The 16712-nt window shown below is 46.8% G+C and overlaps 1 protein-coding gene across 7 annotated transcripts in view; it reads right to left on the bottom strand.

Annotated features, from left to right (window-relative positions):
• Nucleotides 1-432: 432 nt before the first annotated feature.
• MAFK (MAF bZIP transcription factor K) overlaps nt 433-16712 on the bottom strand; it is a 31351-nt gene continuing 15071 nt past the window's right edge. For 2 of the 7 annotated variants that reach the window (XM_083413818.1, XM_083413821.1), the window contains exons 2-3: nt 10435-10514; nt 433-6743 (exon numbers count right to left, since the gene is read on the bottom strand). In XM_083413818.1, coding sequence (XP_083269944.1) covers nt 6309-6743; nt 10435-10470 — 471 coding nt within the window. In that variant the 5' untranslated portion in view covers nt 10471-10514 and the 3' untranslated portion in view covers nt 433-6308. Of the gene's footprint in view, nt 6744-10434; nt 10515-13427; nt 13533-13560; nt 13984-15711; nt 16076-16712 lie in introns of those variants that run through there. The other 5 variants (XR_014504933.1, XR_014504932.1, XM_083413817.1 and 2 more) reach the window with 5 other exon arrangements.

The following is a 16712-nucleotide window of genomic DNA, read 5'->3' as shown; positions in this document are numbered from 1 at the left end:
ACACAGCAGTTTGACTTCACCCCTGGAGACACACTTCATAAACTCCTGGGGCAGACTGATGCCAACCATCTAGGTCATGGGTAGGCAAACTAAGGCCCGGGGGCCGGATCTGGCCCAATAGCCTTCTCAATCCGGGCCTTGGATGGTCCAGGAATCAGTGTGTTTTTACATGAGTAGAATGTGTCCTTTTATTTAAAATGCATCTCTGGGTTATTTGTGGGGCATAGGAATTTGTCCCCCCCCCCCCTTTTCAAAATATAGTCCGGCCCCCACAAGGTCTGAGGGACAGTGGACTGGCCCCCTGCTGAAAACGTTTGCTGACCCCTGATCTAGGTCTTTCATGTAGCCCTCCTGGCCTCTGTGTCAGCTGTAGGAAGGAAGGCAGCCTGAGGTCCCAAAGTTTTGAACATACTGATCACAGACCAGGTCAAATCTGAAACCAGAAAATGCTTTATTGGAAAGGTACAAAAAAAACAAAAACAAACCAAAAACCAGTCATTGCAGCTTAAAATTTACAGCAATAAATTAACATTGTGTTGTAATTTATTTATTTTTTTGTCAAGAGAAAAGTAGATTGGACACGCACACACACAGTGAATATGCCTTACGAAACAGGCACCCACATTACTTGATATATCAATAATTTATTTCATAATAAAAAAGCAGCGCACGAAAAATAAATATCGAAATGAAAATCAAGTAAAACCACAGAAGATAGAATGAACGGGTGACAAAAAAAAAGAGAGACTTTCCTACAATTTTTCAAGGATGAGTGAAAATGGGGGGAGAAAAGCATTATGGTCGACTATCGGTGAGAAAACACTCCCATGTTTATGGAGGTAGGGACACAAAACCTTAAACATTGAAACCAAATAGTGGTAAAGCTTAAAAAGACTTGAAAAGGGAGGGGGAAGGGAAGGGCTTCACTTTCTTGGCTTTAGGCCACTGGAGTAACCTGAATTCCCTTCTGATTTCTCACATTAAGAAGCCTCACTGCTGACTGCTCCAGGTACCCATTTCTCAAAAAGTTGCACATCCTTCACAATCCAGCTTGTTAGCTTTCAAATACTGAAGTGTCATGGATTATGGCAGCCTCCCCCGACCTCCAGATGTCCTCCAGATGTTGTTAAGAGGACAACGCTGACCATCCCTGGCCATAAGGGGCTGGGGCTAATGGGATCTGGGAATACATGATGCAGATTGAGATGGCAGGCTTGGACCACCTGTGGGGAGGTCAATTTCTTTGATACTCCCCCATTTGTTTGTTTTTTGAACTCCCCTGTGTGTAGTAAGCCAACATGGAAGGGAGAAAGGTTTAGCATGGTTTTCTCCCTCATGCGTAAGGTTACTGCAAGTGAGGAGTGTTCAGTGCATTCAAAATCAGGATCCATGCCTCCCCCCCCCATGGAACCTGGTACAGTCCAGAATGATACCATCATGGTAGCCTACACAACAGCTCCAATACTGAGCAAGCCTTCCAAGAAAGGCAGTTGGTCTGGCCAAACAGCAGCAGGGATCAGAACAGCGCAACTGGCTGTTAGTGGACCAAAATTAGTCCATGGGATGTTTCATTTGGCCCAATCATCTGCCTCTCTTGGACATGCTAGCACTGAGGAAAAGAGTTCAGCCCCAGTAGAAAACAAGGCAGACCCCAGAACCCCCAATGGCAAGTTGTGCCCAATGTGGACATCATGCACAGCAATGGTGTCGTGCATGTTTCCAAGGCTCCTCTAACAGGTCCTGGAGGCTGGATGGGCAAAGATGTGCCAGACCTAGCAGAGAACAGCTGGACTGTTAACCTCGCATGAAGGTGAGCTGACACCGAGACGGGAAGATACCGCAGGAGCCGAATTTGGGGCGCCATTAAAAGCAGAATAGAAGACGGACAAATCTGACCATAAACCACTGGGCAGTTCCTTTGGAGGGGGACACTGAGCTGGGCATGAGTCGCACCAACACTCAGAAAAGCCAAAGCATACACTGAACATCTTTTCATGTACGGAGAAACCAAGCTCAGGATGGTGGAAGCTGATGAGCAGAAAACATGAAGGGATGTTTCGTGGTTTATAAAAAGTTGGCCTGCAATCCCTTGCTGCATGAATAACACACTTGAAAACACACACACATCGCAGGTGGTGGTTTGCGCACATGGGTTGCATATTAACTCACATGTTCAAGTGCCTTCCATGTAGGAATTGTCTAAGTGGGCATATGCATGTAGGACAGGCTAAGGATACACATTCCTGCAGCGACTGATTGCACAATTTGCTCAGGTCTCGTCTCCTGAACTTTCCATCCTTTTGGTGCACAGACTTTTGAGAGGAAAGTGTTTCCAATGGATATCTCTGGCTGCAGCCACAGGTGTCGAAAAAGTAGGTGAGAAATAAAACTAAACAAAGCTTTCAGATTCCTTCTGTCATATTCCTGACTCGTCAGAGAAAACTATCGGTTCTTCTCTCCTCCCCACTTTCTCTTGGAAGCAGACTTTTTTTTTTAAATAAGAAAACGACAATATACCACACTAAAAAAGACAACAACCCAGACAATATCTTTTACAAAAAAATCTGTACGATAAAATGTATATAATTATGCATTTATTATATATATATATCTATATATATTTATATATGTTTCTATAAGTGTGTCTCTCAAATATTTCCACATGGTCCTTAAATGATATCCAATATGGATTACCTACCATGGCTATGGTAACGACAGCTTTAATAATGCCTTCGGCCTCTTGCTCCTGATCAAATTACAAAGGTACATAGTCCTGGTGTTGGTTGGGTTGTTTGCCCCACAGAAGCTGCTCTTAGTTCTCAAATTAACGGCAGAGATCAGGCTGAGGTCACTCCCTCAGAGATTATCATATTATCCACGGAAATTCTAGATGCTTCATGTGCCTGCAGACCACCTATGGAGGAGGAGGTTTTCCAGCAACTACCCTATGGGGAGAGTAAGCAGCAACTAGCTGGTGGTAAACACACAGCTGCTAAGGGCTAAGCCCTAAGGCTGAAGCCTTAATTCCGCTGGCTGCAAACACAATTTCAGTTAGATTGTTATTGGAGCGTCTCCTACCAGTTTCTTTTTTTAAATCAGGAATTGCTTGCCTGCACCTCTGGCCAACTTTCCTAGAACTGAGGGAGGCAGGTGATTACTCAGTTGCAAAGAAACACTACTCAAGAAAATGTCCGTGTCTCTGTTCTTATTCTGAAAGGAAACCCCATGAAACGCATTCAAGGAAACCCAAGAGCTGTACATCTATGGGACTCCAGCACTGTACGGTGGTCATTAACTGGGCGCAGCCTGTACAGAACAATTTCTGGAGTCAACGTAGGAGCTGCTATTGGTGATGCCCTTCGTATGGCAGCTTTTGAGCAAGTCTAGTCTTTCGTTATCTCTATGATGAAACAGACCTTAACACTATCCTCTCGTTTTCAGGGTCCTGGCTATGACAGTGAGCCTGTGGCCATACATGTGTGGTTGAGCACCATTTCCAATCTGCCCCAGCCAACAAGGCTACGAGTGAGGGATTGTGGGAGCTGTAGTCCTGCAACATCTGGAGGGCCACAAATTCCACACTGCTCAGCTATGAGATGGTCCTGGGCTACAGACAGCGGTTTCCTTCTTGAGAATAAATCCTTGGGCGGGGCAGGGGGAGGTTATGAAGCACCCAGGCATCCTTCAGCTCATAATGGCTCGCCCTATTTGTTTTCCAAAGCTCCAACAGTGCAAATTATCTAATACCTTTCTCCGCTTTATGAACTCGAGAAGCTTGCAGAGATCCAGGGCATTTTCCAAAATAATTTTTTACAGGAAATAAGAGCAATATTTTGTGATTTTTTTTTCTTCCTCAACCTTTGCTGAGGGGGTCAAAAAAGGCATGGGTTAAAACACAGGACACTGGCTTGCCTTCTAGAGGGTAATGTGAGGCCTGGAAAGAAATGAGGTAATCCTGAAAAAAGTCACATCTCAAGACTCAGAAAATAAGCCACCGGAACAGTGGGCTGGTAGGAATTTAAGTCTTGAATAGATGACTTGGTTTTTGTTTATTTTCATTGCAGTTGTTGCAAGTGTGCAACCCTGCTAACTCTTATTGCGTGTAGACACAGTAGGCGTTAGCGGCAACGTTGGTAAAGGATCTGCCCTGTACATGCACCCAACTGCCATGGGCGATATACCATCTGTATTCCTAACTCCATTAAGGGGAGTGTAGTCTGTGCTTGCCACCATCCATGATAGTGTCAAGCAGTGGTGTGTCAGGCAGAGTATCACTCCTGCAGCAGCAAACGCACACACAGAGTGAGAGTAAAGTTGGCATTGGCTATATGGGAACACACACAAGGTTTAAATCGCCACCAGCATCTTCACCGGCCCGCCCTGGTTCAAATCCACGTCACAGATTGCCCCACCGGCAACATGCAATGGTTCAGGTCTGTTTTGGAAGTTCTCCAGCCCTGTTATCAATATACAGAGTGGCGCATAATGTGCAAAACAGAGCTTCTTCCCTGTAAAAGGATGCCATCCTCCAAAAGGAGCAAGTCAGGGAGAAATTCCAGGGTAGCTTTTTTATTCTGGTATGCTTACTTGGGGCTTATGTGTCGAGTATCTGGTGGGGAGGAAGCATTCAAAAGGTCCTATCTTATACCAGCAGTCTAAAATGGTGCAGGCCCTCTAAAGTGTTGCCACATGGGCCATTTTGGCTCCAAGCCTCAGGGTCCTCCCTCTTTTTATCTGGGAACCTTACAGGAGTACCTTTTGCTAAGGAAAAGGAAGATTACTTTGTCTTGCAGGCACAGCTTAAGTCAACTTGTATGAGGTCCTTCCTTTTCATTTAATCTGAAAACCTGTTGCTTTTCCTTACTTCCTTGGATTTTACAAACTCATTTACAAACTTTAACTCCTCTCTTTCCCCACTAAATTCAAAAATCTGTTTTCCTCTCCCTCCACTCTTCCACCCCACCTCCCAAGTCCTCTTCTGCCCTCCCCACCACGAACCAATCAGCTCCAATCCTTCCTGTCTCAGATCCACGAAACACATTTCTCCGCCCATCCCCTGTCCCAACTTTGCAATTACTTGAGAAAGAAACCTTCCTGCATTTTCAAACCTTCTTGCATTCCTTGGCAACATTTCATCTATGCCCTGGTCTTGAGATTATCTCCAAGGATCTGTTCCCTTGTAGATATTTACATCTACTAGACAGCTCATCCAAGAACACTGCTCTTTGTTTTCATCACTCATCTTTGCCATATGTTGTCTTTTGGCATTAAAGAGCACCAAAAAGAGCTCTTGTGAAGTCAGAAAGAGGATATGTTAAGGCTTTGTGTTGATGTCACACTTGTTTCTGTCTCTTACGTGAAACTTTCTTGTCTTCTCCTGCATGCTTCTGCTTTACAGGCCTTTTAGCAGACCCTGTAAGAGAACACCTTGTCAGAGAACGGGCTTCCTGCCGTTAACAGTATCTCTCTCTTTTTTACAGCCCACCCACATCCCCACACTCTTAACACTTTCTCATTTCCTTTTCTCTGCAGCGTTGTTCGGTCTAGATCTAATAGTTATTGTTATGAGAAAGAGAGAGAAAGCAAGAGAGAGAGAGAGAGAATTATTGATTTAGAAGTAACAAGACTACATTTTTAAAAAGACATCTGACTCACAGGCACATTGTGGGGAAGTAGCTAGAGAGACATTTTTGCATTGTAGATACTGCTCTGTTTGCTAAGCCACACGGCAAAGGGGAGGGGAGATAACCACACCAAAGGTGGAAATTCACCTGTGAAGGTGTTTCCATAACTGGAGAGATAAGACATTGTTCTATGACATTCTGATGAACTCTCAGCATAAGCTGCTCCAGAGCCAATTGCTCATTCTGTGACTGACATAAAGCTGACTACGATCGGACATTTTTTTCCCCTGTTCTTCATTTATTCAAATTGCCTGTCAATTCTGCCAGGCCATCCGTTTCTGAGTGGTTCAGTTTCACTCCAAAATGTTCTGGAGAATACCCTGATGTCTTCTCTCGACTGGGGAGCTGCCTGGGACTTAAAGAGGCTGTGAGGAATAGTTGTGCAAGACCCCTCGTGCAATACCTACTACTTGATACGGCATTCCCATTTCAGCCGCAAGCGGCTTGACAGAACCTGAAGTGCCCAGCAAGAACAGCCCATTAGTTTCCCCCTTTGCAGAGTCCACTTGCTAGCTTTGGGGGAGAAAATGGATCGCTGATCTTTCAGGAAGGCAGGCTCCTAAACCCATCAACGAGATCCTACTCTCACTTCCAAAAGGGCTGCTAGTTCTGCCACTTTGGAGACTAGGAGGCCGCTGAAAATGGTACAGAAACAGACGAGATTTCTGCCGACTTCACGATGGTGATGACGCTGGTGGCGGCAACTTTGGTCGGAGTGATGGGCCCCCGGGCAACGGTGCGGGCAAAGGTCTGCAGCGCCTCGTACTTGGAGCGCAGGGCATCCAGCTCTAGCTTCATACTGCTGTTTTCCCGGGCGAGCTTCTCCACCTCCTGCTGCAGCTCCACCCGCTGCCTCTCCAGCTCCTCCTTCTGCGTCACACGCTTGATGCGGCAGCTGGCGGCGTAGCCCCGGTTCTTAAGCGTGCGCCGCCGCTGCTTCAGGCGGATGACCTCCTCTTTCGTGAGACCTCTCAAGTGCTGGTTCAGCTCCCGCACAGACATCGACACGAGTTCATCGTCACTGAGCACCGGGGCGTTCTCTCCCGACTCCTCCTTGACCTGCAGACACCAATGTCACAAAGGCAGCTTATGGATCACAGAATCATAGAACAGGAAGGGACCACAAGGGCCATCTAGCTCAACCCCCCTGCAGTATAGGAATCTGTTGCCCAACATGGGGCTTGAACCCACGACCCTGAGGTTGAGAGTCTTGTGCTCTACCGACTGAGCTATCCCAGGTCTAACCATCGCTCAGCCTTGCTATCCTGTACGCCTCGGTAACTTCCTGATTATTTGCTATCATATCTGGAACTGCCCTTGAAGGCTGTCCAATTAGTTCCAACTACTGCTGCCCCTCTTCTGACCAAGATGAGCTGACAAAACCGTATTATACTTGTTCAGCAACTGCACTGGCTTCCAGTGCAGTTCTGGGCTCAAATCAAGGTGCAGGCTTTGACTTCTATAAGTCTAAACTGTTTGGGTCCAAAGTATCTCTGGGAATGCCTTCTCCCGTGTGAAGATATACTAGAGCAGGAAGGAGGCATGTTGGGTTTTAGTGGTAGATCTCTGGGTTATTTGCAGTAGACCAACAAAAGTCCCTGGCCCCAAATAGCGAGTAAAATGGTAAGAAAAGCAACCTTCTCTGTCACTGCTTTCCTTATGCTAATCACTTAATCTCTTGGCCTCAGTTTTCCTCACGTGTAATGATTGGAATAGTAATTGGCTGCCTCTGACCACTTCTTTGTGAATCTCTACTACCCAGTTTCAGAGTTCTGCATCAGAATTCCTCATCTGCAGGAACTCAGATGGAGAATTCTACAGTGGTACCTCGCAAGACGAATGCCTCGGAAGACGAAAAACTCGCAAGACGAAAGAGTTTTCCGTTTTCTGAGTTGCTTCGCAAGACGGAACGTCTTGAGCCTTTTTTTTTAAGCCGCCAATGCATTCCTATGGGAAACCGTCAGTACACAGCGGTGCTTCGCAAGACGAAAAAACTCGTAGAACGAAAAAACTCGCAGAACGAATTAATTTCGTCTTGCGAGGCACCACTGTACTTGAAATCTGCAGATGATCCAGTGAGTGGCACTTGGTGCAGAGTAGTTCCTACCCAAGTCAACATTTACACCTGACTCTTCCCTCTGAGCCCAAAGCATTATTCACAATAATCATTCATCATTTATAAAAAACCTGAATCAACACGGTTAAAAGTTATGGTAATGTACTAATTTTTTAAAATAAGTATTTTTTTCACAAAAATTAGCAGTATCATTCATTTTTTATAATTCAGATATGTGGCAGTAACTTTTCTTTTTCTGCTGCTGTGATAAAGTTAGTGCTTTAAAAAAATACCTGACCTGTATTTGATCTGCTTAATTGACCAAATCCTTTCCCCCTCTCACAGAATTATAGGGTTGAAAGGGACCCCAAAAGACATCTAGTCTAACCCCCTGCAATGCAGAAACACAGCTAAAGAATCCATAACAGGTGGTCATCCAACCTGTTCAAAAACCTTCACCACCTTCAGAGGGAGTCCGTCCCACTGTTGAACAGCTATTTAAATCAGTCAAATGCTCAACTGCAGTATGTAAATAAATTAATATTGGCTATCTGTTTGCTTCTGGGCCCAATTCACAGTGCTGATGCTAACTTTTAAAAGCTCTAAATGCCTTGGGAGCCAAATATCTTATGAACTGAGTCTTCCCACATAGGTTATGATATTCTGCTAAAGCCCTTCTCTAGGTACTCCTTTAGCAACAAATGACAGGGTCTTCTCAGCAGTGAACCCATCACGCCCCCCCCCAAGCCCATTTATCACTTATGCTGAGATGATATGTGATAGCCATCTTAAGAGCTATCACATGGAAGAGGGAGTATGCTTGTTTTCTCCTGCTCTGGAGGGTAGGACTTGAACCAATGCTTTCAAGTTACAAGAAAAGAGATTCCGACTAAACTTACTGACAGAAAAACTTTCTGACAGCAAGAACTGTTTGACAGTGGAACAGACTCATATGAGAGGTGTACTCTCCTTCCTTGGAGATTTTTAAGCAGAGGTGGATGGCCAGCTGTCATGGATGCTTTAGCTGAGATAGACTACATGATTCCACTTCTATGATCCCATGCTCAGTCTTATTCTGGGGGCTGCCCCACCCCCCAAAAACCACCCAGGTATTGTGAATTTGATGGATTTTTTAAAAAATAAAATGGATTTCCTGTGTAAAGGACCACGTTGATATATTTTAAGAAACGTCAGCGTTTCATGGGCTGAGTGTTCAGCCACTCCAGGTCCCACTAATAAAAGAATGCTGCCCTCATAAGGGATTTTGGCATTTTTCCAGTGGGCCAATGGGCCTTTGCTTTTTGCCCACTTCCCACAGCGGCATGAGGACATCCTGCTAGCTGCAGGGCAGGAAGCAGCAGAGTGGCTCCTTCCTTCCTCTCCACAAGCCACGTCAACCTCAGGATGTTGTACCTCAGAAGGGCTTCCCATGTCCCTCTTCCACGAGGAATGGAAAGGGAAATGACTCAGATGATTATGCACGGAAATTCATGGCCATATGAAGACATCCAGGAAATCTGTTACAGGACCTGAGCGCGTGAAGCTGTTTAACACGGAATCAGACCATGAGTCCATTTAGCCTGAGCTGGTTGACAGCAGATCAACTGGGCATCAGGTAGACGTGCTTTCCAGCCCAATAACCAAAATCCTTTTATCTAGAGATGCTGGGGGTTGAATATGGAAATTTGTGCCTTGCAAAGATGCACCCTACCACCACACTATGGTCCCCAGCCTGTGTGTGTGGCATGAATTTTCCTGCAAGATTCCACGAACTGCGTAAAACTTCACTTCAGCTCAGGTCCGGATATAGAATATTGTCCTCGTCTCCAGCAAGTTAGACACAGGTATCCTTAGTTTCTCTTTTAAAAGTGATGAAGAAAAACTCTCTTCTGAAGGAAAGCTGTATAGCTGCGTTATCGGCAGGCAAAAGAATTTGGCACCGAACAATGTATTTTAAAGAATTACCGCTGGGGAAGGTGGTAATTTAGAACAGGGAACCTGTGACGCCCCACAGGATGGAGTCTAGCTCACATCAGCGCCAGCCAGCATAGCCAATGGTCAGGGACTCTGGAAGTTGCAGTCCAACAATACCTGGAGGTCTACAGGTTCCCCGCTTGTGATTTAGGAGCTCCACCACCATGAAAACTATTCTCATACAGAGCACACACACAATTTTTTTAAAAAATAAAAGCTGTGCGTCCTGCATTCTGTTTCACAAATGCTAGCCAGATGCCTCTGAAACAGCCTTCCCCAACCTAGTGCTCTCCAGATGTTTTGGATTACAGTTCTTCCAACCAGCACAGACAATGGTCTGTTGCAACCCGGGAGTTGCAACCCGGATGGGAGTTGCAACCTGGAATGTAAGGATGGCACTAAGTTAAAGGAAGGCTGCTCTGGGAGTTCACAAGCAAGGTGTGAAGATAATGGGCAGCTGCAGCATCTGGCACATAGAGGTATATTGCCTCTGGCCATTAAGGTTCTATGAACTTGTCTCAGTTTTCTTTAAAAAGCCATCTATGCTTTATATCAGAATGGAGGGGGGGGGGGAGCCTGTGGTCCTCCAGATGTTCCTGGACTACAACTCCCAGCATCCCTGATCATTTGCCATTCTGGCTGGGGCTGATGATAGCTAGAGTCCAGCAACACCTGCAGGGTTGCAAGTTCCACTTCCCCATTTTATGCCACTTTACTTACCTTTAATGTTTTGTTTGGTTTTGGATTAGTCGTCATAACCTGGGTACGGTCACCTGGACAGAACTGCTCAGAAATTGCAACTAGATGGGAAGAGAAAAGGGGGAGAGAGAGAGAGGCAACAGGTTTAGAGAAAGGAAACAGACCCAGAAAAGACATTTTAAATGGGACATTTCCCCCACCACATTCATATGCTGCATTTTGATTCAGAGAACGTCACATATCTTTTATATGTCAAATCTATTTAAGGCAATGCTCCTCCATTATTTTTTGAACTCTTTCCCTTGTCTTTCTGCTCATTTCCGGAACCACGTAAGCCATCTCGCCAACCATTGAGCCCACAAGAGAGCATACGGATATACAGGCTCCTAAGGTATGTATGGACGGATGTGTGCCACCAAAAGACGGGGGCCAATTATCCAACAGTGGTATTAGAAAAGGCATAAATTCAAGGAGACCTTATTCGAGACCTCATCTTAGAACCACTTGTGGGGAAACATCATTAGGAGAATGCTGGGCTTTTCCTGGGCTTCCCAATTCGGGCCGGGGTGGATGAGCATTGTAGATGTGTCAGGCTCAAGAACCTGTTGTATCAGAGAAGTGCTAGGCAAAAGGGGGGGGGGTACACAATCAGCAGTGAAAACAGAATCCCCTAGTTGCTCAGTCTCATTCAGGGGATCTTTAAAGGCCAGAAAGCACGTCCTGATCTGTTGTGGCTTATCGGTATGGCTGGCTTCCCTGTCACTTTTCTCAACACCAGAATGAGTGGGGATGGGGATGGCACAGGCTCAGTCTCTGCCTGATGCCCCCCCCACTTGTAAGTTTAAAACCCACTGTAGTCTTGCGTCATTCCATAGCAAACACAAACTTAGTCTCATTGATCTACACTGCCTTCTGTTAGGGGACAATCATTTTGGGGCTGGGGAAGCTCTTTCTTCTATACCACTCCTGGAACTCTGTACTTCCTCCCTCTGTTGCCCAACAACCCCATCGTGAAATGAAAACTGCTGCCTTAAAGAGAATAAATTAACAAAACTAGCCTTTTTACAATATAACATGCAGGATGTGGGGAGGTAGAACTGAAGCAACATCATGCCCTACCCTGGCCATCAGTAGCCATTTTTGCTAGTTGGCGCATTGAGTGGAGCTACTAGAACTTCTAACTCTCAAGTTGTCCCTGATTTCCTCCTCCCTCCCAATCCATTTTCCTTATGTGAGGTGCCTTTTTAGATTACTAAAAAATAAACTAAAATATTAAAACCAATCCCTGCCCTCAGGTCTGCAATCTGTAAGTCACGCTGGGGAACTTTTCCTCAATTGAAGAGCAGGATACAAATTATTTAAATAAATGAGATAAACAGGTCTATGATTTCAGTCCCACCTATGTTATTACAGGCAAAAACAGGGATTCCCCATTCTCTGCGATCCTATCAGACATCACATGCATGCAACCAGAGCTCATTTAAAGAAAGAAGCAGCACTGATTATACATGTTCCATGGGGCTTCTTTTAAAAGACTCACCCTGTATGTGTGTCTAAGAACTTGCATACAAACCCCTGGGTGTGTAACACTGGACCTTCCTTGTTGAATAGGCATTCTCTGTGTGTTCATGTTAGGCATGAGAGCCCAACACACAGCTAGTTGCCAGCATTCACTAGACAAAGAAAGTATCAATATCTCAGATTGTACATATATAGGAACATAGGAAGCTACCTTCTGTCTAGCTCAGTATTGTCTACACTGACAGGCAGCAGCTGTCCAGAGTTTCAGACAGGAGACATTCCTTGCCTTATCTGGAGATGCTGGGGACTGGACCTGGGACCTTTCGCAAGCGCTTCATAGCTGAGCTATGACCCTTCCTTATTAGAAAACCACTTTATACAGACTCAGGGCCACTGGTCCACATAGCCTGGTGTTGTCTGTCCTAATGGGCAGCAGCTCTCCAATGCTCCCACCTTTTCTAGTCTTGCAACCACAAATCATTTTAGGTACAGTGCCAGGGTTGGATCTGAGTTCCTCTTCCTGCCTGAAAAAGATGCGCTCTGCCACTAAGGTGCTTTGCGCCTGAAGGCATGGAACCCAAACAAAATCTGGGGTGATGTTTTTGGCTATTAGGCTAGGGAAGGATTGTGGAATAACAAACCAGAACACCTGATAGGACCGAACACAACAGCGGCTTAATCCACACTCAGAAAGAAATCAGAGTGGCAAGATGGGAGAAGATGAGAAAGCAGCCCGAGATAGACATCATTTCTGTCCAGGATTTTCATGTAATTACCAAGTTATTGAGGTAGAGAAGAGCTCCTCCATCCCTACCTCCCATCTCCCACATCACTGTGTCCACAGGCCTACAAAGACTTTAGACCCAATTTTTATCAATTTGCTTATCCTGGATTCCAGCATTTCATGATGCCAACCTGATTCTCCCCCCCCCCCCCCGGTTTAAGTGAGGGGGTTTCTAAATTTGGAACAGTTCCTTATCTGTTTGTCTGGGTGCCGTTTGTTCCGTAAAGCTAACCTTTTCTTCCCCAATCTCAACAGCTCTAGCCGATTGCTATTTTCTTCGTACAGTTTTTGAAAAACCATGCAATAGTATCTTGGAAATCTGCACAAATTTATTACAATTACAGAATCAGGGTTAGCAGATAGCAGAAACAGGGAATATGTTTTTTCCCCCAATTAAAAAAACAACACACACACACACACACACACACACACACACACACAAACTTTTACTTAAGACACCCCACCACCCCACACGAAGGTCACCTAAGAGCTAAGGGATGATAACCTCTGGCCTTAGTCCCCACCCTGCTAAAGATTTCAACAGTGCAAGTAGAAAAGTGAACAAACCTCTGCCCACCACCACCTGTAAGCCTCCCAAATCTCAAGGCAGACAAACAAACCACACAGGAAAAAAATCACAAGACGACAAGACAAGGATGGTGGAACAGGTTGCAAAAGAGAAAGAGAAAAAATGCAACGTTCTCCTCACTTTGTGGGGTTCTCTCGCCCTAAGGCTGAGGGAGGGGGTGCCCTTCTGATCTTCCCCGCTGTGTGGAAATGTGGCACACAGCAGCGACGCCTCCTCCCCACTCGCCCTGAGGACGGCTGCCCTTCACTCTCACCTCAGGTACACTTTGCAAACTACACCCCTTCAATCAGCGCAGGAGAGGCAGTCTGCCTGTCTAGACCTCGGCGGCAGAGCCTCCACCTGCATCGCGCAGCACGGATGGATGACACAGTTGGAGCGCCTGTAGGAGAAGGGGGAGAGGGCAATGCAGCTGTGACATCACAGCAGCTTCCTTCTCCCCTGCCAGCCTGGGCCGGGGGAGCGGAGGGTCTGGGCGCTCAGGGCTGTCGCGCCTAGCAAGCACAGGCGGCTTTCAGAAGCTGCAGCACCGGGCGTAAGGAACCTTAGAAGACAGTCTGGACCGAGTTCTCCCTTCTCCCCTACAAGCTCCCTTCCGGAGAAGGAAAACTTGTCTCCATCCACCTCTACATCGTGTCACACGTTCTAATCATTCATTTTTTTTAAAGAAAGGATACTCAGCCAAAGCATCCCAAGCATGATTCCCTTCCGATAGTTGCCATGGTGACCTTGGGAAAGTAGCCAACCCCGAGACGGTAACCATGGAAACAAGAGAAGCCCAAAAGCAAATCATGACTTGGGGTCATCTCTGTGCAAAGACACTGGGAGGACAAAGGGAGAGTCAACAAACTCAATTGGTTTCAGGACACTCTTTCCCGCCCCCCTAGAGAAAGTGAAAGGGGGAAGTCCAGCAGGCTGAATGGAGGAATTTGAGCAGGGGCGGGGCGGGGGGGGGGGGAGCCGGTCTGGCTCAGCCACAAATGCTTCTCCCTTCACTTGTGGTGATCAACACAGTTCAGCTTCACGTGACATGCGCGCAAAATTGAAAACGAGAGAAAGGACTGCTGCTGTGGAAATGAAAACATTCCCTTTCAGGGGCCTTGCACTTCTTGGGGACATAGCTGATTTGAACCAGGTCAGATCACTGTGTCTGTCTAGCTCTGCACTCTTGGCCCTGACTGGCAGCAGCTCTCCAGGGTTTCAGGCAGGGGTCTCTGCCAGCCCTGCCTGGAGATGCCAGGAACTGAACATGCAAAGCAGGTGCTCAGCGATGGCCTAGCCTCTCTCCTCCAGAAACTCCCACTGAACTACGGCCATGCTTCTTTAAAGAAACAGATGTGGAATAGTGTGATACAGAAGTTCCCAAAATGGTCCACTGACCACCAGTGAGCCGTAAGTGTTATTCAGCTGATCCACTGCATGTCTGCAAAAATGCATTTAAAATCGCACATCATGTAGCACAGCGCATTACAATTACTACAGCAGTCAGAAAAATCATTAAGTGGTCCACCAAAACCCTCAGCAATTTCCAAGAAGTCCATACATGGAAAAGTTTGGAAGTTGCTGGTGTAATACAATAAAGAAAAGTACCTCTGAGTAGATACAGAGTGCCTTCCCCTCACCGCTAAGCAACCACACCTTGCGGTTAAAACAGGGAGGCATCGTTTGAGAGTCTGGACACCTGTTAGAAATCAAGCACAGCTCCCAGTAATCCTGGGTAGCAGTGTGAGAATGCAGCCCAAATATTTTAAAACTCTGAAAGTCTGTAGGTGCTTACAGAGGCTCTTCCGCGTCACTGGTCAACTCTGTGCTGATACACTGAATGTGACTGTATTTGCCAATCCCTGTAGGAACTGGAAAGACGAACAGAACTGACAAAACTAGTAGGCGATACAGATCCATTACTAAGGTAGCCAAGGTGTGGGAGGCAAATGAGGACAGAATGAAGAAGATGCAAGAAAAGGGAAGGACTCAACAGGCTGAGGAATTGTGGGATATATTTTAGGAAGTGGAGGGAACTGTTATTCCTACAGCAGCATCAATATAACTCAAGCACCGAGTGTAGTAGCAGTGTCCTAAGCTTGATGTGAGCCAGGGCTGCCAAGGTACCTAGAATCCATTTCTTCTTGGGATGAGAAGCAGGGGGCAAAGGCAAGGACTGCCTAACAAACGTGGGTACTGAAGGGCAAGAGAATCGGAGGATCCCCCACACAGGGAGGCTGCAAGGGGGTTCTAGGCCTCAGGATCTCCCGGAGAGAAAAGCAGGAGGCTTTGGAGGGCAGCTGAGAGCGGTTAAAAGCCAGAGGAGCGAAAATCACAGGCAAGCCACATAACGGGAAATGAGAAAAGGTGGGGCGAGGCGGTAGAGAGCTTTGCAGAGAGCTGGAAAGGAGCCCAGCAGCTTTACCTTGGATTTGCAGAGCCCTTCCCAAGCCCTTGCTCATTTCTGTGCAGCTCTCCTCTCCCGCCCTCATGTTTGGACTTTGCCGTGCACCATGGAAGCCTCCTTGCTGCTGCCCCGGGCACCTCCCGTGCGGAAGGCAGGTTGTGCAGGCAGGAGAGGCATGAAGGCAGGAACTCCGCAGGGTCTCTCTCTCTCCTCCCGCCAAAGGTTTTCGGTGAGAAAGTCAAGGAAGCAGAGCGGGGATGTGGCGGGAACAAAACAAGCTCAGTTCCCTTCCCTGTGTATGTACACATACACACACACAGCATGCCTTAGGCCATGCATCCCTTTGGTGCCATAGCTATGCAATGAGTCACCAGCTGTTTACAGAGTGGGAGAAAGCTCACATTCCCACAGAACCAGAAACACTTCCTCCTCCTCCTCCCTGCCTCCCCACCCCAACCCCTATAAGGAGAGGCATACACTGGAGTCTTCCTGTACTTGGCAGGGCTCTACCAGAAAAGGGAAGCAGAGAAAAAAAGTGAGAGGGAGGGAGGGAGAGAAGGCCACATCCCACTAGCAGACACAAAAAGGCTTTTGATCCCGGACCTGGAAATATTCAAAGCACTTCTCCCCTCCCTTCTGCCAGCTGATGGGAAGGCTAACCCGAAGCATGCTCAGAGATGGGAGGAAGGCGCAGGACTGGGACAGTCCAAAGGCTGAGAGTTGCTGCTCTTCCATCTGCCCACCCAACCAGCTGCTACTTTTGAGAACGCCCTTCGACTTCCTCCCGCCTTCAGGTCACCTGCTGCATCTTTATGTCTCCTGCTTTTGCTGCTGCACCAGAATCTCATATTTGGCATGTATGTATGCATGGATGGATGGATTGCATGAGGCAGCAGCAGGGATGTGCAGCACTTTGGTTGCATCTCTACAGGGCGGAAATAAGAACCTAAGAAGAGCCTGATGAATCAGGCCAATGGCCTACCTAGTCCAGCATCTCACAGTGGCCAAACTGATGCCTT

The sequence above is a fragment of the Podarcis tiliguerta genome (assembly GCF_965153285.1).
Source record: "Podarcis tiliguerta genome assembly, chromosome: 14".
NCBI lineage: Eukaryota > Metazoa > Chordata > Lepidosauria > Squamata > Lacertidae > Podarcis > Podarcis tiliguerta.
This window is presented reverse-complemented; position numbering and strand designations above follow the sequence as displayed.